Source organism: Procambarus clarkii, chromosome 31, assembly GCF_040958095.1.
Source record: "Procambarus clarkii isolate CNS0578487 chromosome 31, FALCON_Pclarkii_2.0, whole genome shotgun sequence".
NCBI lineage: Eukaryota > Metazoa > Arthropoda > Malacostraca > Decapoda > Cambaridae > Procambarus > Procambarus clarkii.
The window spans coordinates 22,945,753-22,967,721 of record NC_091180.1 but is presented as its reverse complement, the minus strand read 5'-3'; the positions used below and the strand labels follow the sequence as shown (position 1 = coordinate 22,967,721).

Genomic DNA, 21,969 nt, shown 5'->3' with positions numbered 1-21,969 from the left:
TTCCACTCAATCTTGTTTTAGATATTTAGCAATAATGATAAAAGATGATGATAATACTTAAAGGATCAAATTATAAAGATAACAACCTTTATAGATGATCACTGAGCGCGATATATAATTGTTGGGTGTGGTGCCGGTCAGGTTCACACGTCGGGAGCCGTGATACAAGCTGTTTTTTAATGTATGTTATAACTATAGAGTATTATAGATTAGTTTATTTTGTAGATTAATCTACCTTATAGATTTTTCCCGAAACGCTGTGCGTATTTATGCTAGGCATAGTATGTAATAGCGCTATCTAGAAATCCAACATTGTGTTTGTATTTTAGCCTCTCAGTTCTGGGACTAGCCTAGTGGCATACCTCTGAACTTTTTCCAGCTTCGTCTTGTGCTTGACAAGGTACGGGCTCCATGCTGGGGCCACATACTCCAGGATTGGTCTTACATATGTGGTATACGGGGTTCTGAATAATTCCTTACACAGGTTCCTGATGGCTGTTCTGATGTTAGCCAGCCTGGCGTATGCGGCAGACGTAATTCTTTTTATGTGGGCTTCAGGCAGCAGCTGCTTCCAAAATATAATTTGCTAGGGAACACTGTTTAGGTTTGGGCCTAAGGCCGATTAACCGCGGAGGGTTATTTTAAGGCCACCTGTTGACCATTGACCAACCAGCAAAAATACTTTTAGTCTAAACATACGAACAGGAACCTTCTAGATTTTATTCTAAGTCATCCTACAACTAAGGCCTATGTTTTATCCTTTTTAAATTTATATTCATAATATACATGCCAATGTCATAGGCCAATTTCTTTACTAAAAAGAATCACAAAATTGCAAAATTATTTGGCATTTTTTTATTGGATATTTTTTAGCCCATGGGAATCTCAGTATCCCCGAGGAGAATCTGATCCTAATGAGAATCGGATCCTAATATTTCAAGAGACCCTTCACAAATTCAGTAAAGTTTTCTAGAAACATATATGTAGATCCCTTTTGATAAATAAACAATTCATATATGTTCAAATCTTATGTTCAGTGTCTACATGAAAAACGCAAGAAGCCTCGAATCACAGCATCATTAATACATGTATAAGTAACTAATATTATATTCAATGTTTTAAACGAATCTAGTTTATTTACGTAGTGTAAGTGTATTGAATGTTGTTTTGCTATATGTACAATTTTAGTAAACTTCTTTAATGGTGTAAAAAGAATATTGTGATTGGAAGCCTCGGATAAGAGTCATGTAGACACCCAACCTCGACACCCAGCTCTGGAATATGGCGGACTTCTGCTGGTCCAACCGAGCGTCGCGTCTCAAAGGTCCGCGGGGCCTGTCCTATAATATCTACAGCCGTTGTTTGACCCTGTTGAGCAGGTTCTTAAGTTCGAGGAAGTTGGGCCGGTTGTGAGGGTTCATCTGCCAGCAGTTCCTCATAATGTTGTAGACCTCATCCGGACAACCAGATGGCTGGCGGTTCAGAGTTCCATCCTGGATGAGGTTTCTCGCTTCCTTTCCCCTCGTACCTGCCAGAATATTGTGGATGATTTACCTTGACATCTGCCTCGGGATAGTCTTGTTGGTTTACAGTACAGACACCTGCCGTATAGTATTATTGTTGGTTTACCGTGACACCTGTCCTGGAGTTGTATAGGTTTACCGTGGCACCTGCTCCAGGATAGTATAGGTTTATCGTGACACCTGTCCTGGGGTAAGATAGATTTACCGTGATACCTGTCCTGGGGTAAGATAGATTTATCGTGATAGCTGCCCAGTATAGAATCTAATAAACAGGAACCTTACTGTATATGGTAAAGGTGCCGGGACACAAGGACAAGCACACTCCAACAAACATTTAATAGAAAATTATGTCTGGTAAGCTGCTTGACGAACAATTAGAGAGAACATTGGAAGAACTGATAATTAAAGTCATTTTGGGCTAAGACAATCGACAAGGTACAGAACAACAAGAAAACTCTCCCAAGGTGCAAAAGTGAAAAAAAACACTATCAAGAATTACAAGACAAGAGGAGGTACACCATGCCTACATAACTAAAAGTCTAAAGAAACTCAAACTGTATAAAGGCTAAATTCACACGATAATTGTTTCTCAAGACTTAATTCCAGTACCTGGGTAAGGGTTGCCACCGTGCGTGAAGATCTCGTAGAGAAGGATGCCGAAGGACCACACGTCGGACTTGGTGGTGTAGAGGTTGTTGACCAGCGCCTCGGGAGCCGTCCACTTCACCGGGAACTTTATATCAGAGCGGCGCAGGTAGAAGTCTTCCTGTCGGCAAAAAGTCGGTTTTTGCCTGTCGGTTTTGAAATATCAGTTTGTTTCGAATTTTTGTATATGTAATGAGTCTTGTGTTTCCTCTTTATCCTGAAAATGTGATGATTCGTAGTTTAAGAGCTACGTGTGGGCTGTGTGAATTTTACAATGTTCTTCTATCTCTCCTGCAAGATTAACTACTAAATGATAGTTCCACAAGCAAATACCAGATCAATGTTCACTTTGCAAGACCAAAAGGATTTCGACGTTATCAGTCGACGCAAAATAATGTACATTAGGCTGTACATTATTTTAGTAAAACATTAGGCTACTAACCAAAAATACACGGTAAATTAAACTTCATTAACTGAAATAAATGGCTGATAACTAAATGTTATTCAATAATTTTAGAGTATTATAAGCGCAGTCCTAGTCAGCAACCACTATAGAAGGAACTAATACAACTAATCAGTAGTACAATACATACTTTCGTGGACAGTTGCCGGACACCGGTGTGGCTCCAGATAGTGAAGCATTACAACCCATCCTCCTGTTGATTGCAACCATGTGAACCATCGGACATATATTGACGTAATGGACAATTAGATAGTAAAATTTTGTATTTTTCATTTTATAGTCCGGAAAAATAAAGATAAAAACTAAACTTAAGTATTCCTAGGTGTAGTATAGCACATATATGCACTATATTAGGCCTAAGATGGATAGGTTAGGTTTTATTAGCAACATAAATACAAAATCTGTTCCGGTTTGTCCAAATTCAATAGTACCAAATTTTATTTTCAAAGTGTCCATTATGTCAATATATGTACGACGGTTCATATCGTTTCCATAAGTACTATCAAAACAGGAGGATGGACTGGATGAAAGAGTACTTGACAGTGGCCGAGATGGGTGCAAGGGTTTGAAAGAGACATCTGTCAGTTTTCAAAAGAGATATGCGTATAAAACAGTATGGCTTTACTTTGAAATATTCATATGACCCTTTAATAACCTTAGACTAAATACCATATACTGTAGTTTAGCCCAGTTTTTCCGAGGACGGCATTCACCACCATGGAAGTTTAAAGCCGCAGTAATAGGTACATCAAGACCACTATTGCAACAACTGCTACTGCTAAGAAGCCTGACCTTCGTCATGAGGACCCACCTTGATAAACCTGGCCAAGCCGAAGTCAGCAATCTTGACCTGCATGTCTCTCCCAGCCAAGATGTTCCTGGCGGCCAGATCACGGTGGATCACCTTCTCTCCTTCAAGGTAGGACATGCCCGAGGCCACCAGCTCCGACATAGACACCAGAGTGCAAGGGTCAAGCGGGGTACCGGCTCCTGCAGAGGGACATGAACTTGAGAGAGAAGGACAGAAACTTGTAAAGGATGTTACGACTGGCTCCATCACCGACGAGAGGAGACAGCTCGACGTAATATAGATCTTACAAGGTTGTCATCAAGTTGTGTTTACCAGGCTCTCAGTGATGCCCATCGTTGGTGGTAATTACTAAGGTAGTTTGCCATAGTCTCCAACTCCAGTCTCCTGAGACTGATGGATGCCTACTACTTGCGTGATATAACACAACCACGGATTACAGAACACATGAGGTGGAAAGTAAATCAATTAAACAATATATTAAACATTGTATGTAGTGTACTACTAAATCAAAAAGGCTGTTGTATAAAACTATTCTGTCAAAATGGAACCATTTACGACCAATACAATAACCGTCAGAGGTATATGAATGCTATTCAAGACAAGACAAAGACAACGATAAAATCCTAATTTTCCTACGAGCCTAGCATAAGAAAATAATGTAATTGCTAATGCCCAAGATTATCCTTACAGCTTCACCCGGGGGTCTGCCCTCCTTGAGTCGAAGGTATATATATATATACACCGAGATGTATATATACCCCATGTCTCGGTGTATGTACATTAAGTTTATACACACCCAGAAATGATGATGACAACTTTGAATGTTCAGAAAGGTATGGTATGAGGAAGAAAGAGAGACAGAGAGAAAGAAAGAGAAAGAGAGAAAGAGAGAAAGAAAGAGAAAGAAAGAGAGAGAGAGAGAGAGAGCTAACTATAAACTCACTGTTGTATTTCAAAAGAAGTTCTTTCAAGGAGCCGTTCGGGACGAACTCTGTGACGATGAGGAGGGGCTGGCCGGCCGGCGTGGTGCATATACCATAGAGCTTCACCAGACGAGGGTGACGAAGGCGCTGCATCGTCTCAGCCTCGCGCTCGAACTCTTTCAGGTTCATGCAATCTGGTGAAGGAAGCAAGCGAGAACAAGGCTGTTACAAGATGGTTAAGATTAGGTGCTTGACAAGACTTATTATAATAGTTGATAACTTTATCAACCATTTTAAGTTGATAAAATGACACGCTCCTTTATTTTGTTGGTCATTCCGGATGGAAAAAAGAGCAGCCAGAAAAAAGATTTCTTAAAACAATGAATTCACGTTGTTTTAAAAACTGGAACGTGAAGGTGTTATATATATCTTTGAGTAAGATAAGATAGCAGGGGGGATAGCATATAAGAAAATATGGTCGTGAACGCCGACATTGAGCGAGTGTTGGTAGATAGTTTATTGACTTGTTGAGTCGTGGCTTGTAGCGGCCTCGGTAGCGTGGTCCTGGGGCATCGTCAACAGCTTCCGCACTCACTAATGGCTTTAACCTAACACTTAATATCTGTGTGTGCAGTCACCCACCTGCTACACGTCACCTGAAGCCACAATTCCCCAACCCACAACCACCCACCTACAATCATTCACCTACATTCACCCATCTACATCCACCACCTACAACCACCCACCAACAACCACTCTCCTACACCCAACATACAACCCTGACCTACAACACCCACTTAAAACCTTCCCCTACAACCTCTTACCCACCGCCCCTCGTCTATTTCTCCCACCTACAACCTTCTACCACCCACCCACCCACGTCCCCCCCCTCTACAAGACACCACCTACAACCCCCTACTCACCGTGCTTCATCTCCTTCACCGCGACGGGGGTAATCTTCTTCCAGAGGGCCTTGTAGACCTGGCCAAACTGGCCCTCTCCAAGCACCTCCCCTGTTGGCACTATTAGCGTGCGGTCAATCTCCCACTGGCCCTCAACCATCTCCACCGGCGGGGGCTCGTTCTGTGGGGAGAGAGAGAGAGAGAGAGAGAGAGAGAGAGAGAGAGAGAGAGAGAGAGAGAGAGAGAGAGAGAGAGAGAGAAAGAGAGAAAGAGAGAGAGATTAAACAATTATTCCTATTGATGCATCTAATATGCTCATGAAATAAATGGGTCTCTAATAACAGGTTTCCATTGAGCTGAGGCAGGATAACAGCTCTTGCTTGCACTTTCACTAGGTATGTCATTTGACAGCCCTTATATACCCAAATCTTAGTTTTAAAAAAAGAAGAGAGAGAGAGAGAGAGAGAGAGAGAGAGAGAGAGAGAGAGAGAGAGAGAGAGAGAGAGAGAGAGAGAGAGAGAGAGAGAGAGAGAGAGAGAGAGAGAGAGAGAAAGAGAGAGAGAGAGACCTACCTTGCAAGGCATACCGAGCATGGTACAGAGACCACTGTTGCTCTGGTAATAGTGAACAAGTTCAGTAATGGTTTTGAACACATCATTCTGTGAGATATAGATACGTCCATCTGTGTTCATATGTATCAGATAGTGCTTCACCACCCTTTCGTACCGCACTGTGGAATATACATCAAATATATACAATATACACAACAAGCAGAACAAATACATTATGCACAACATTATGTAACCAAGATTACAGCTCTTTCTTGCAGTTTTACCAGGTTCCTTATATGATAGTTTTCAATGTGATAGTTTCAATGTATATTCTCATGAAATAAACAAATCTCTAGTAGCAGACTTCAGATGAGCTGAGGTAGGATAACAGCTCTTGCTTGCAGTTTCATTAGGTATGTCAACTGACTGGCCTTATGAACCCTACTCTTATTTAAAAAAAGACATTTATGTTACATCACTGTTGAAAGGAGGTGTCATATGCAACATTCACTTCATGATGTGCTTATTCACGTAAAACTGTCATGTGTCCATTACGGCAACCCGCTCTGTCTTCGGGTTGCCGTACATTCCGCCAGGACTGGGTGGAGGAGGCAGGCACGGTAATGGTACCTTGAGATACTTTACCACAATCTCCAAAAATAATAAAGCTTGTTTGATTCAGTGAGGTTCGCGTAACGAATGATTGACCATCCACCAGGAAGCGACCCACAACAGTCGACTCTCTCTAGTACATATGGTAAATATAGGTTATCAGGCATCTTTTACCCAAGACATAGAGGGAGTACAACCAAGTCACTCATCTGAGAGGGCTGCCACGTCACTCACCGGAAAGCGAGTAATGCCATACTCACCTGAAAGGACTAGTCACTCACCCGCCAGAGTAGAGTATACCCACCTGAGAGACTGTATCCCGCAGAGCCCTGGGACGAGTCTCTGATGAGGAAGGCGCCAGTTTGATTGTGTGGCAGCAGCAGGAGGGCCTCGGCTCTCTCCCTGCTGATTGTGCCATAGTACCACCTGACAACCCACACATCACCCAGTTACTAAATTGCTTGCCTCATATTTAACTATTACTGTTTTTACTAATAATACCTGACACCCATCATTGTGTTTAAAGTACAGTGCTTTTTCTGACCACCTCTTATATATGCTCTTATATATATAAAAGGTGGGACCAGCTCTTATATATATAAAAGGTGGGATTATCTCTCTCATCCCAGTAAACGTTTGACATTAAAAAAAAATCTTTGATATTTATTAAAACTGCTATCATTCATACACAAGTTTGATATAACAGGAAAGAAAGATAAAGAGAGACTCACAATGCATCAGTGATAGGGTTATCCTGAATGAGGAAGGAGCGAGGTACCAAGCCCTTTAGATTGCTCACCAACTCGCGACCCCACACCCAAATCTCGTCCTTCTCCTTCAGCACCTCGATCTTGTCATTCTTCTTGATGGAAAGTGCACTGGGAAAGGTGGCCTTGTAGTCACGATGTGCTGTGAACACCTTGCCAGTCTCGGGTGGAGGCGCTGCTGCTCAGCCCCAGCAACCAGTGGAATTAATCATGAATTTTCCAATAAAATTCATAAAACTTGTTATTCTATTCACAACAAAATTAAACTACTATTTTCTGTCATACTCAACCACTCCCATTTTCTGTCATTCTCACCCTCTCCTATTTTCTATCAATTTCAGCCTCTCCTTTTTCCTGTTATTCTCAACCTCTCTCTTCCCCCTCCCCTCTCATACTTTCTCTTCCCCGTTTCCCATTTCTTTCTCTTTCTCCCAATCTTTCCCTATTTCACCTCTCTTCCCTCTATTCGTCCTAATCCTCCCTCTTCTCTCCTTTCCCACCCTGTTCACCTTTCTACTCCACTCTCTCCTCTCTCTCTCTTTCTCCTTACCCGAAGTTCTTCTATCAGCTCTGAAACAAAATGAAAATAAAGTGGTTGTTATTAATAATAATAATAATAATAATAATAATAATAATAATAATAATAATAATAATAATAATAATAATAATAACAACATCGTCAAGTTAACAATAGAGACTAGCAAGATGATGGTAAATTGACTTTTTAGGACAAGAAAGAAAATGTAAATCACATCAATGTAACCTTTAAGACTGCAATTTTGGGGGCGTCGTGGGCAAGTTATTACTGTCCCAAATAAAGCCCAGTTGGTGGCACTCTCAAGGAGGCACTAATTACATTGTGCTGTCATAAGACTAAACATGAAAACAGCCTAGAATTAGTCCATGTTTAAAATAACGATAAAAACTAAGGAGTTCAGATACCATGTTTAGGATAAAAGTAAATATATCTAACATTATAGAATAACAAGATATAGTCATCTGCATACTAACACGTGTCGAGTACTGGCTATTGACAGTAGTTTGTCAATATAAATATACAACACAGTTTGCTATCACTAAGTTGAGTGACGTGATTGACAGGCTGGTAAACAGAGCGACCACTGTCAAGAGAACAACAAACTTAGGGCAGCGGTCTCTGCCCTAAACCCGCACATTCGAATGCAATAAACCTATAATGAGAGGAAAAAAAGCAAAGGAATATTTTGCATTTCTTTAACACTACAAAATATAATGTAACTAATGCTAATAGTAACAATAGTAATATGTGTACTTGACTTAACCGTGAGCTGACCAATGATTCAAAGCCTTCACAGTCCTCGTCAGTCGCCATTAGCAAGAACATTCCAACAGGAAGCGGAGAGAAGAAAAAACTCAAAATACCAAGAAAATATGATTCGAAGTACTTGAAATTTGGTTATATTAAAGAACCTGGTAGTGAGCTGCATCCACGGCCGCATATATACCAGTTGTGTTCTGAGAGTTTATCCAATGATGCCAAGAAACCTTCCAATCTCGAAAGACACTTGCAATCAACACACTCAGATTTAGCTACGAAACCACTTGAATACTTTCCAAGAATGTATACAAATATATGCAAAATCAAGTAACTGCTTTAACAAAAAAGATTGTTGGAAATAAGTCCTTATTAAAGGCTTCTTTTCTGACAGAACTTCAGATCCATAAACGTCTTTCAAACAAGTAGGAACAAATATCACACTAAAAATGTGTAATACTTAAATAAGCTTCAATTATTTTGTAATAATTAAACTAACTTTAATAATTTTGTTACAAATAAACAACCTTTAAACATTTTGTTGATTAAATAAGCGTTTATAATTTTGTTAGAATTAAATAATAATTTATAATTTTGTTATATTAAATAGGTGCATTTCATGTTAATAAAATGGAAGTGCTTTCCTCATTATTTTACAAATGTATTTATCTTAAAAAAATCCTTTTAGTGGTCTGTGGGATTTAAAATTATGAATTTAGTGGTCCATAATGTCCGAAAGGTTGGCAACCGCTGGTTTAGCGAACAGAGAAACGAACATTTAAACACGCTAAACTAACGCACCATGACATGTCTATAGATACCGGCATCGAAGCCGTCGTCTTGAAGCGTGGGATACTTACAGCCTCTTGATAAAGTTATAGGGAATATAGCCTTCCTTGCCGGTGCGAGTGTTGCGGGCGAGCCACCAGGTGCCCACCGTAGGGCCGATCACCTCCAGTACGTCACCTCCAGTAAAGCTTAAGTCTCCTTCCCTGGCCGCCTCGTAGTCGTAGCGCGCCTGGTACATTCTCTCCTCGTCCTCCTCCGCATTGGCGGGCCGGAATCCTGCCGAAATTCAAATACATTTAAACAAGAATCACCTGCCAAGAATCCTGGCGATGGTTAAGAGTGATAGATAGGGGAACCCCACGACAGACAGAGCATAATAGGTTAAGTAATATTTGTAATTACGAAGCAATAAGATGCTTATCTTAACATACTAAGAAGGTTAGGTAAGGTCGGTGTTTTCTATGAAGCTTTTCAAGGTAAACTAAAATATTCACAATCAATTAATATGTCACATATGCACTTATTAAATAAGCCAATATTGACAGTAAGCAAGTGCGAGAACGGGTTGGAGAGAGCATAGGGTGGTATATTACTAACAAAGGAAAGCAAAGAGAGAGTAAAATAAGATAATGAACATAGTTTCTCTATTGTTCCTTCACAGACCTTGCCATATCTGGCGTTGGTCCCAGCAGGGAAAGGAGGCTGTTAAACGATAACAAAGTTTGACATAAAAAGGAAGAATCAGGAAGAGGAATAAAGCCTAGAGGTGATGATTGATGATTTTCTTGCCTAGAGGTAAGAAAAATCAATTAAATTGAATTTTAATTAAATTTAAATTCAATTTTCAATTCAAATGTTTTATTCATAAATGTTTGTAAATTTACAGTCGAGTTAGTTTACAGAGTTACTGTAATTATTTTAACTTAAAATAAAGTCGTAATAACAACTATAACATCAGCTGGACAAGTACATTAGTGGGACTGATTGGGTACAAATAGGAGATAGGTAACTGTTGTGGGTTGCATTCTGGCGAAGGTAAATTGTTGTCCTATATTTTTTTGTCCCAGACAATGGTATACTGTAACCAAAAGGTGCACGAAATAAATATCAGGTAATTATAATTTATGGGTAAATAGTTTACCTGTTCGATAAGCTCGTCCAGTATAGCTCATGATAAAGGATGAGTGAAGGTTCTCGGGTTTCAGTTCCTCTCTGAAGAGATTTGATTCTGTGTCTCACCGTTTTGCCAGAACCTTCTTCAGTGGTTCCGTTCCTTATAGTACAGTGTACGTCAGTCCATGACGATATGCGTTTTGTTGTTTAGTCCATTTCGTATAAGCTTTTAAACGTTGATCACTCTCAGTGCTTCAAGAGTTCTTAATGCTGATCACTTTTATTATTTCAAGAGTTCTTAATTAAATTCTGATCACTTTTATTATTTCAAGAGTTCTTAATTAAATGCTGATCACTTTTATTATTTCAAGAGTTCTTAAATGTTAATCACTCTTATTACTTCGAACGTTCTTAAATTCCGAGCACTATCTTTGCTTCAACAAATTCCCTCTTCGTTCCTTTTGTTGCCATTCGTCTAATGTTCGTATTCCCGAAGCCTAGCTCTCACAGCTGCGCAACTGATCCTTACTTTTAAGCTGTCTTTACTTGACAAAAGTCCACCACTCTGTAGATTCGTTTTTGTCATTAAATTCTTTCCTGGGGACCTGGTTTTCCGTGTTCCAGAAACACCGCTCCCTTCTAGCCTAGTCCTCCTCCACGAACACCTTCCACACTCGCTAGCCTTCAGCCTCGTGTGCTGACTTCCTCTTACTGCTACAAATACTGCACACAACTCCTTCTGTTGGGACTAGGGCCACTCAATAACTGTGTCGAATTGTAAAGAGTGTCTGGCAGTGACACGATGCCAGCATAGGTGATTGGTTGCCTTATCGGTTAAGATAAGAAGATAAGGAGACCGATAACAAGCCTCCACAACACATGGAACATGTAGTTTTATGTAAAAGAATCATATGCGGCAATATTAAATACCATAGGAATTTAAATGGTTCTTTTATCAGTAATGTTGAACAGATAACAGAGATGGCCTACTTGATGGTACGGTAATTTTCTATTGAAACCTCTAGCGTGTGTGCACTCGTGTATATGTGTTTATGGGGGCTTAGCTTCGGCTCCTGGGTCCTGGCACTAGTTTATATCGGCTGGTGCACTTCTTCGCCACACTCTTGGGTTCTGTAATATGTATATTTTGTTCTGTCTATGAAATATTCTGCCCAACTTTATTTGTTTGTTTTGCTTGTTCACTTCCTTGACAAAATGCAGTGAGGTCTAGCTCTTTATGCCTCGCCTATTAGCCCAGTTGTACCTGTTACGTTACAACTTAACTATTGGTGGATGGAGGAGGGTAGAAATAGCCTAAGCTACTCTATCTCTTTGAGACTTATTTTATTGTCTCATTAAACGTACTTGAACTTGTGGCTGGAGGTGGTTTCCACAACTTCTTCTTTCAGTGCATTCCACTTGACCACCCATACGGGGTATGAGTACTTCCTTACATTCCTTCCACTTACTTACGTTTCCAGCTTCCTCTTTGTCCTCTTGTCTTATTCTTTCAATTTGAAGAGGCTATCCTTGTTCACCTTATCTATTCCACTCATTACCTTGTATGTTGTGATCATATCGACTCTGTTCTTTGTAAACTCTAGGGTTATGAGGTTTAGTTCCATTGGCCTATTCTTGTAGGTTAACCCTCTTAGGGTTAACGTAAGTTAGCTTTAGGGTCTTAGACTTATTGTTTTTTATTGTTGTTGCCGGAGGCGGCTAGTTTATTGTGCACCCCATACTCATCCTGTGGGCAGTAGCGCAAATAAAATTACAGAGGACACAAGAGGTCTTTATCAGACCTTAACAGAGACTATTAAATTAATATTTCATCTGTCCGTTGAGCGACTTCTGGGTGTTACGGCGCTGCCGGGAACATGATTATTTGTGAGTATGTGAACTACTGGCTATGTTTTAGACTTTATAGTTGTTAAGTAATTAAATATTACATTACCAGTAGGATTATTAATTTATATGATATTTATATTATAATTGGCAAAGTTTACTTAAAGAATAGGACGTTTGCAGTATGAGAGTTTTTTTGTGAAACTGCCGGGCAGCAGGGAAAATACTCAATTGGAGTTGAGATGGGTCAGTGGGAGGTGCAGTACTTTGAGCTGCAACCTTAATGGTCAGTAAGTCTTTTTTTTCTATTAGTACTGCCACCTTTTCTATGTATATATACTTTGGTACTTGTTAATGCAACTTGCAAACCCATTTAGTGTCTTCTAAAAGGCTTTGCAAGAGTGTAACGGTCAGTTGGGCACCAGTGTAATATTATTTAATTGCCTTATGTAAGTCCATGTTCCTATTACAAGGGGCGTAGAGGACAATGAAGTTACCTTCGAGAGTCGGAACTTTATTACAAGGGTGCGGTATTTGTAAATAAAATAGTTATTGTTAAATTACTAATTATTATACTGTGGGCCTGGTGAGGCTGCCATCATTCTTAGAATTACAGGTAGATTTGTGAGGTATCATTCTGGAGCCTAGCCGGCACCCACCAGGGTGGGGGACTCATATTCCAACTAGTACCATTGGAGAGCTCTTTCCACTATTTTAGTGTGAACTGATGTGTGGGCAAGTTGCTAGATTTCATTAAACTCTAGCAGTTTAATTCCTTGACGATAATATACCATTATACCCCACACGAAGACGTAACAGTTATAAAAGTGTATTCATTAAGATGGATTTTGTTTTGTTTATAAGTAATCGTCAAAAGAAGGTGTTCAACACCATAAGACTATTTAGCAAGAGACTAAATTTGCTAAATTTAGCAAATTTATATTTTTCTGCATCATACATGCAGAATCAAGATAATTTGAAGGAGAAACTTGTAAGTTCTTTAATGAGTTACACATGCCTTGCAAGAGATTGTGGCTCGGAGCTGGATAGATTTATAGAACAACGAGAAATGTTATTAAGAATTTTCCAAGACTAATATTTAATCTTGTGACTCTGATTCAGATATTAATACGTTGTTGTTGTTGTTTTAGATTCAACAAGTCAGAACTTAAGTTCCAAGTAGCACGGGCTATGGACTTACGGTACTGTCGGGTTTGATAAGGATTTCAAACACTTTCAATGGCGCTTTTAAACCTTTATTGCAAACTGCCGTACATTTTTGCCTCTGAACAAACGAGGCATTTATTGTTAGCAACAAACAACAATATTTAATATTTTATATATAATACAATTTTTTTAGAGAAAGAGAGAGAGAGAGGGCGAGAAAGAGACAGAGTGAGAAAGATAGACAGAGAGAGGGAGAGATTCAGACGGGGAGGGAAAGAGAGAGAGAGACAGTCATTTATCTCAGCTTTTATGAACCCTAGTCTTAGTTAAAAGAGAGAGAGAGAGAGAGAGTTTGGCAGAGATCTCTAACCAGCCCCACCTTCAGCCCTCCCAGGCCTGAAGTACACAACAAATCACACACACAGACGCCAACAACAAAAAAAAAACATGAACTAATATCACCAATTTCTCCCTAGCTATTCTCTTGATTAATAATTTCTGGTCTTAAACATATACTTAATTTTAGGTTTCAAATTATGTCTGTACCAACGAATACGTGTAATATATAATAAATAGAATATAATAGGACGGAAATAAAAGATAACGCAATATCAACAGCAAAGATCCTTATGAAAGATAGCGTAAATTATGAGATGGTTTATTAAACAAAGTAATTAAAAATGGCAGAAAAAAGATCACACAGAAGCTTTCACGAAATGGGATAAATCAATGAAAAAGTAATAAATTGAACTAATTGTAAGTGGTAATGCAATGAGGCTAACTATAGTAAATACATTATAACAGAAACCCAGAATTGGGAGACGCCGGTAGAGGAAGATTACATGGTAGATGCCTCGAGAGACCTGGAGAAAATAAAATTATATATTAAATTTTTTATGTTAGCATTTAAGCCTGAAGCCAGGGACCGATTAAGCTATTCATTGCCTTATTTAACCCATAACGTGATCCGATAATCTCTTTAGCCTTAGATCCTCAATTACTACTGAGTGAACAGAGTGTGGCCAGGCATCGCGCCCTACTGAGGGTTCGAACTCTGGTCGTTGCTAGGAGAGTGGGGTTGAGGACGCTGGACCACTACGTCACAGGACGAAACTTATTTAGACATATCATTCTGCATTAACATTACTTATTTCCTTACTTGAAGAAATCAGAAACATGGCGATCTTATTAACACAAACGCAAGTAACAAATATCTTTTCATTCCTTGTGATACAAAAGATACGTGAGCCAGAACCATTGAGATCTAATACCGATCTTCTGAACCTAATACTAATCTAAATCTAATTCTGGTCTGAATCTAATATTATTTTTCTGAATGCAATACTAATATTTTGAATCTAATACTGATCTTCTGAATCTAATATTAATCTTCTGAATCTAATACTGATCTTCTGATTCTAATACCGATTATTTGATCTTGAAACTTTAGTGCAGGGTCTTAGTATAAAAGCCATTAATGATAGCGCCACCAAGTGTTTATGTAACAACACAGGCCATTCATTCCCCTACCAGGAGTGACTGAGTGGATACAAGTCATCGTAAATTAGACGGTTTACCAATCGATTTTAAAACCTATCTAACCTTACCCAACCTAGCCTAATCTAACACAACTGAGCCTAACGTAGTCTAACCTAAGCTGATAGCCGGCTGACGTGCCGGCTAACGTTGTATACGATTTGTCCAGACTTCGACTGATTTTGTGAAGCATTCTGAATCAGTTCTGAAACTTGTTTGCATAAAAAAGCCGTGTTAGAGGATGAACAAACGGTAATTGATACATTTTGTCATGAAGGAATACACGCTATTGTAACTCAACAGTAACAAGGAAAATTATATAATAAACAGCTTACAAAGTTAATATTATTATGATGGTCAAAATTATTGATAATATTACAAAAGAAAGATATTGCATAGTCATTGAATGTATACATTTTTTTCACCAGTCGTTTGAAATATTCAAACTATTTTTAAATGTGTAGGACCACAGGAATATATATATACCGAGAAGTATACCCTATTTTTCGGTGTATATACACAGTTTACTTTAGTAATCGTGGTCCTGAACATAGTCCACAACTTTGTGTATATAATCTATAAACTCAGTGTTTATACTCTGTAAATTCTCAGTGTATATACTCTGTAAACTCTCAATGTATATACTCTGTAAACTCTCAGTGTATATACTCTGTAAACTCTCAGTGTATATACTCTGTAAACTTTCAGTGTATATACTCTGTAAACTCTCAGTGTATATACATCGAAAAATGCGATATACTTCTCGTGACTAAAGCTTTCTGATTGATCAGTAAGCAATTGTGGTGCCGATGTTACGTATCCCGTGGTTGACAGGCGTTAAACCTAACACCAAACCAATCAGGCAGTAGGAAGCAGTTTCGCAGTTTCAAGACCACAAGACTAGTAAGTCGGGAAGAGAAGAATGGGGGAGGATGTAGGAAAACTTGAAAAGGATTAGGGGTATGAGGGAAAGGAGGGAGTTACAGGTAAGTGAGGTTACAGGGAATGAAAATTGTACCCAACTTCTGACTTGAGTTTAACTTTAGGTCCTGGACAATGTATTTGACTAAAGTATAAGAACCGAACGATAAATTATTATGCACATATTATTACATAAGTATGATAAAAAAAGGGTTCATGTAAGTTGATGAACTATAGACAAAATGAACATATGAAGAACATAAGCGCTCTACCATGGAAACATGTGTTTTCAAAGACTGCTGTTTCAGGTATATCCTAGTAACTCTAGTTGGCTTCAGTGACACCAAACTTTGACTTATTGTTTATAGTCCACTGGTTTAACGTTATCCTCATAGACCAATAAGAATGTCCAATTTTATTATTGTGAGGCTATTGTATTGAGGTTAGTCGAATTATTTTTCCCCCCCACTTGATGTTGGAGAGAACTGAGACTGTTCTCTCGAACGCGGTAGTGAGGAGAGTTACTCATCTTGGACATGTATGAGTTACACACCAACAGTTCTTCCATGATAGTGGAGTTATTCATCATGGACAAGAATGGCGGATGGCATATTTACACCAAGCAGCAACGAATGTGACAGAATTTAAATCTAAGAACATTTTAGGGCTATCTGGATTGGCAGCCGCTGAAGGGTAGGTATATATATATATATATATATATATATATATATATATATATATATATATATATATATATATATATATATATATATATATATTCAGGTTATATCCACGTATATCTAACTATATTTACACATTCAAAAAACAGTGGAGGACGCGGGAAGAACATTTAAATATTTTTTGGGATTTCTCGGGGACGGTATAAGGTGTAGCCTAGCTTCAAGGAAGAGAAGTGTACCTCGCTTCTCGGTGTATATACACTAAGAGTTTACTCTAGTCTTAAACTCTGTTCAGGACTAAAACATAGTTGCTAATTGGTCGTCAAAGAAGCTATTGTCACGGCCTTGATATTCCTCCAGAGGTTGATAGGCTTTACTCCAAACAACCCCACCTAAGGAAGAAACAGTCTGGTATATTTGAGTTTATTTACATATATTGGCAGCCGCTGAAGGGTGTTGTGAAGGAGAGAGAGAGAGAGAGAGAGAGGCACTAGCTTCGTGCAAGACGGATTTCGAATGATTGAGACTGAATGGATGTTTGCACAGTGATGATTAGTTTAACTGGAAAAAGTTGCCATTTATCAATGAAAACAATATTGCCACAACCAGGAGTATAAACATTCCGCACATATACTTAAGATTCTCATCCTCCTAGAATGATAGTACTTATAGCAACTATTTGTCGAATGCACAAAAATCCCGTAGTACTCACAAAATATTTTGTACTGCTGAAGTACTCCCAAGTGGCAATCTAAGCACTTGAAACATTAACTATACAACTTAAGGTAACATGTTCTAGACCTAAATAAGTTATCCTAAGCCTAATATGCACCAAGTGAGGCCTACTTTAATACATTTATGTACTATACTAAGCCTAGGAGTGTTTAAGGTTGGTTGTTAGTGTTCTTTATCATGATCTCTACATAATTATTACAGTATTACAAAGCGTGAACTTTTTTTTGTGGTTTAAGAGTCTATTTTTGTACGTTTGACCAATAGTTGTTATAATCACTTTTGTTTTTGGATGACAGGTTGCAAGCTTATAGCTGACGAGAGGTGACGCTTACACAGATATTTACAGATGTGTTGGCCACACCACACACCAGAAGTTGAAACGACGACGTTTCTGTCCGACCTGGACCATTATCAAGTCGTGTGTGTGAGTGGTCTTGATAATAGTCCAGGACGGACCGAAACGTCGTCGTTTCTCCATCTTCTGAGGTGTGGTTTGGTCATTATATCTTCAGCCACATTATTGTGACGCATCGTCTGCATTTTCAGGTATGTTGGCTTAAGGGTATAATTTTTATTTGAAGACCTGTCTAGAACATTTTCCTCTATCATTATTACTGTCATTACGTCTGACTTACCTACTATCACCATTGCATTCCCCACCTGTCAGCCTCAAGTTAGGTACCTGTCTTCCCAACACTGCAGGTTAAGAACAACATGTGCGCATGTTGTATGACTAACAATATGTTGCGCATCTGTTAGGGATCGAACACGGGACCAAGGGTTTGCTAATCTATTGCTCAAGTTACTCTACCAGCAACTTCATCTATGAGTTGAAACTTGAAAGACCGCCAAGGTTTCTGCCAAGGGTGGACTCGCTACGCAATCTTGTAGCTAATTTTACACAAGTCCCGAGAGCACCTGAGGCTAGAACATTTGTAATGTGTTTACACTTTGAAATGTCAATGAATACATCCCAGTGGGTGCAGTGTCCAAGAGTGACAGTGGTTCGACGTTGAATCAGTGATGATTCAACACAGAATTGGCCTTGCTTTTGGATATTTGAGCCCAATGGGATATTCCTCACTGGGAGTGGTTGGCAGGGTGGAAAAAGTAACGAACTGTTCGAGCCCAGAAATCTGCGCTTTAATACAGATTTATTGTTCAGACAATTCACTCTTTAACATAAAATAACCATATTAATTTAATATATTCTAACCTAGTCTTTACATATACAAATATAGCACAGCCTAATTAAATGTAACACGTCTAGAAAATCTAGAAAAGATGATGTAAGTGAGAAGCTGTAAGAGGGGCGACTTGTCCTTACGCAACTCAGTCATTCACTATTGCAACACAAATGTGGACAATGAAATGAATGGAAACATATTAGACCAAAATGTAGGTCTGTGATCGACCGCTGGTTGATGTTGACATTCGCATACAACACAAATAAGCATTTTGAGCAAGGTTGTATTTTGTTTACAGTGTAGACATATAATTTTGTTTGTCTAAAATAAATATTTAAAGAGGAAATATATTATAATTTGTGGAAAATAAGCCACAAATAAGATTAACGTTCACCACAAGGAATGATGTTTCAAAATGGCCGCTCGTTGCCTTAACAAACTTGACTCCATATATCCGCTCTAGCGCTTATAGCTCAGTGGAACACATCAACATAACAAAGGGAAGAAAATTATGTGAGAAATATACGCAATATAAACAAATTGAATGATTAAAACAATTGCAAAACGTAACAAGATTAATGTATTATGAGAGCCAGGAGTCACCCGTTCTACAGGGGAGAGGGACGGTAACAAGTGCACATCGCAGCGTCAATAATAACTATAAACACACGAGGAAAAGGGTGGTTTAATGAGGTCCACACGCGTGCTTGGAGCATGAAGGGGTCTCAACAGGAATGGAGGATCGTCTTGCTGTCTTGGGTAAGTTTAACCCCTCACTCCTTATCTGACGCAGGTGTGGAGGTGGTGGGACCTTGCGCAGGCTTGGAGCTGGGACATGGGGTCGTGGGACACGTCTCCTGAGGAAGGCAGCACCCCAGAGCCGTCGGCGCCCACCACAGCCACGCCTCCCGCCCCAGGATGCGACATGGGTCCTCGGGCGGCCTGGACGATGAAGGTATCGCTCTGACGAGGGTCGAATTTAGATTTATCGACGTGGGCGAGGGAGTAGTCGCAGTAGGTGGTGTCGACGGCGCGCTCCATGCCTGCAGGAGGAGACACGTTCAAGTTCAAGTATGTTTAGCGAGACAAGAAAGAAATACATCTCATAGGGATAGAGTAGCTTAGGCTATTTCTACCCCCCCTAGGAGGAGACAACATGGCGTCAGTGTCACACACACACACATAATCAGCATCAACTTTAACACAAAATTGCATTATGTTATACAATTTCCATGAATATAAAACATATATAACAGGATTTAATTCACATTAATAATTTTGTGTATAAGTTTGGAAGATTTTATCATTTTTGTTTATAAACTTTTTTATCGGAATTTAAAAACATTCGAACAGTTGCTGACAGTTGAAATAACCGAAGCTGAAGGTATAAACATTATGCTCAATGAAAATTAGCTGGGAATTTTGTTTGTTGAGCTAAATATTATACCAAATTAATGGAGAAATTATAGGCAAATTAGTGAATCTAATTCTAGCTGAAGAAATAAACAACATATTCGTAGTTACCGTGGAAGACATGAACATAGAATATGACCACGTGAACAAAGAATGTAGCCATATGAACAAAGAATATAACAATATGAACAGAATATGATCATATGAACAAAGAATATAACAATATGAACAGAGAATATGATCATATGAACAAAGAATATGAACATGTGTACAAAGAATATAACCATATTAACACAGAACATATCCTAATGAACAAAGTATATGACCATTCGAAAATTATTTGTGAACAGATTTTTTTTTTCTTTTTTTTGCAGGGATATTCCTGTGCTGGCCCTAAGCCTCTGGCTGGCCCACTAAGTGTTACTTGTTACTTGTTTTTATTTTAGTTAATTGGAGTATGAGTATTTATGACTTGTATGTTCGCTTCAGCAAGATTATGCCCAATGTGTTTAACAACTTCTGCTCTGTTAAATCTCAGTTGAAATCCTATTTGGTTTGTGACTGTGCACTGTGTTAGATAATGTAGCAGTGGTCTGTCGCGCATTACTCTACAGTGCTGACATTTCCTCTTGTACCAACCCACAGATCCTGATGTTGCAACTGCTGTATTGTGGTCACTGCACATCATCTGAAGTGCCCAATCTAATTCTTTTCTTAATGTGTGCTAGATTCTGTGGTATGTAAATATCTACATTCCTCCTTTTAGTTGCAGGTTTTGTAATTTCATCTGCAATGTCATTCCTTAGTATTCCCATATGACTTGACACACAGTTAATAAGTCCCTGATGACCTTGACTTTTGAGAATTTGCATTAATGTTATAACGTTTGTGACCACAGGATGCTGTCATGCAAATGTTCTTGTTGCAAGGTTTCAGTGTCAGTTCTTGAATCTGTATGTATGATAACATGTCGGCGCTCAGCAAGATCATGTTCCAAAGCCTTTGGAATGGCTAGCATCTCTGTAAAGTTGAACACCTGCTTAAGAGTCTCCAGCTAACTACAGAATTTCCTGCCTTACCTGCAGCTCCAGATTCTTGTCTCTGCAGGTCTACTGATCCGTCTAGGCAGCATGTAAAGCTCTCAGATTTCAAGTGAGTCTGTTGTTCATGACTAATTGAATCTGAATACTCATAATCAAGCGAGTATGTTGTTCATATACATGCAAGTCATGAACAAACGAATCTTTTCATTGTAGTAAAGGACAAGTGACGAACGAACTACCAACAATATGCCGAAATTAATGAGAGAAAATATATATATACAGGGAATCGCAGAAAATTATCAATTACAGAGGTCTGGCACACTGCTACAACTGTTTTCCGATCGGCTCGGAGACCCTCGGTTCGTGGGGAAAATGTGCATTGAAATTCCTGAAGGAATTGGGGGACAAATTGATCGGCGCTACAAAAGACCAGAGAGCAAAAAGTTTCTTGTTCCAGCGCCTCAGTGTCGCGATTCAGAGGGGGAATGCCTGTTTGAGTTTTGGCCACTAGTCCAACTTCGGAGGAATTTGAAGAAGTGTTTGACTTGAAACAATGATCGAATCTGTCTGTGACATTTATCAATGTTTCCCATTGCCGTGTTTTTCATTTGACTTGTATTGGTCGTGTTGTGTATGTGTTAAGGCCACAATTTGTGTGTGTCTAAGACTCCGCCTTCATCCTGATAGCTTTGGCGCCTCCACTCACCCTTGGGCCAGATAAAAAGGCTCCAACTCTCCCTATCTAAACACATCTCCTTAATCTGCCCTCTTCCCCTCACAAGACCTCTCTCTCTCGCCCCTCTTGCATCTCTCATGCACTCTCTCAATCTCCTCTCCCCTCAGGATGCAGCCTCTTTAGCTCTCCCCTCTTTCCTAGCCTCTTGCCACTTTTTCTCTCATGTGCGCACTATTTTTTTTACCTGGTAATTCTATCACTCTCGATAATTTCCTCCACAGATTAAAATATTGCATGATGTTTGCAACATTAACTCAACGGAAGTCGTGACGATCGATTTGTAACTCTGAATCACCTGATGGGATTTTTTTTT

General features: G+C 39.2%; 1 protein-coding gene across 2 annotated transcripts; it reads right to left on the bottom strand.

Moving 5' to 3' along the window:
- Positions 1-87: 87 nt before the first annotated feature.
- Positions 88-11,199, bottom strand: LOC123758732 (tyrosine-protein kinase FRK). 2 transcript variants are annotated; one of them, XR_011230084.1, is made up of 11 exons: positions 10,422-11,199; positions 9,352-9,556; positions 7,748-7,767; positions 7,162-7,375; positions 6,735-6,856; positions 5,840-5,997; positions 5,289-5,448; positions 4,386-4,559; positions 3,443-3,621; positions 2,133-2,314; positions 88-1,528 (listed from the first exon to the last, which is right to left on the bottom strand). XR_011230084.1 is itself a non-coding variant. In XM_045743349.2 (11 exons), the coding sequence occupies exons 1-11, from the start codon at positions 10,450-10,452 to the stop codon at positions 1,350-1,352; spliced, it is 1,599 nt and encodes a 532-aa protein (XP_045599305.2). In that variant the 5' UTR covers positions 10,453-11,198; the 3' UTR covers positions 88-1,349. The 2 variants fall into 2 exon arrangements, 1 of the variants encoding a protein (XP_045599305.2); XM_045743349.2 differs by having other exon boundaries at positions 2,133-2,289; positions 10,422-11,198.
- Between the last annotated feature and the right edge of the window lie 10,770 nt (positions 11,200-21,969).

What these genes read in the sequence shown, in the direction of transcription:
- LOC123758732 (XM_045743349.2), bottom strand. Translation starts at nt 10,452, where the DNA reads ATGAGCTATACTGGACGAGCTTATCGAACAG. An exon ending in TATAACTTTATCAAGAGGCT is followed by an intron (nt 7,768 to 9,351) that starts GTAAGTATCCCA and finishes ATTTTGTTTCAG; the next exon opens with AGCTGATAGAAGAACTTCGG. An exon ending in GCTTGGCCAGGTTTATCAAG is followed by an intron (nt 2,290 to 3,442) that starts GTGGGTCCTCAT and finishes TTTTGCCGACAG; the next exon opens with GAAGACTTCTACCTGCGCCG.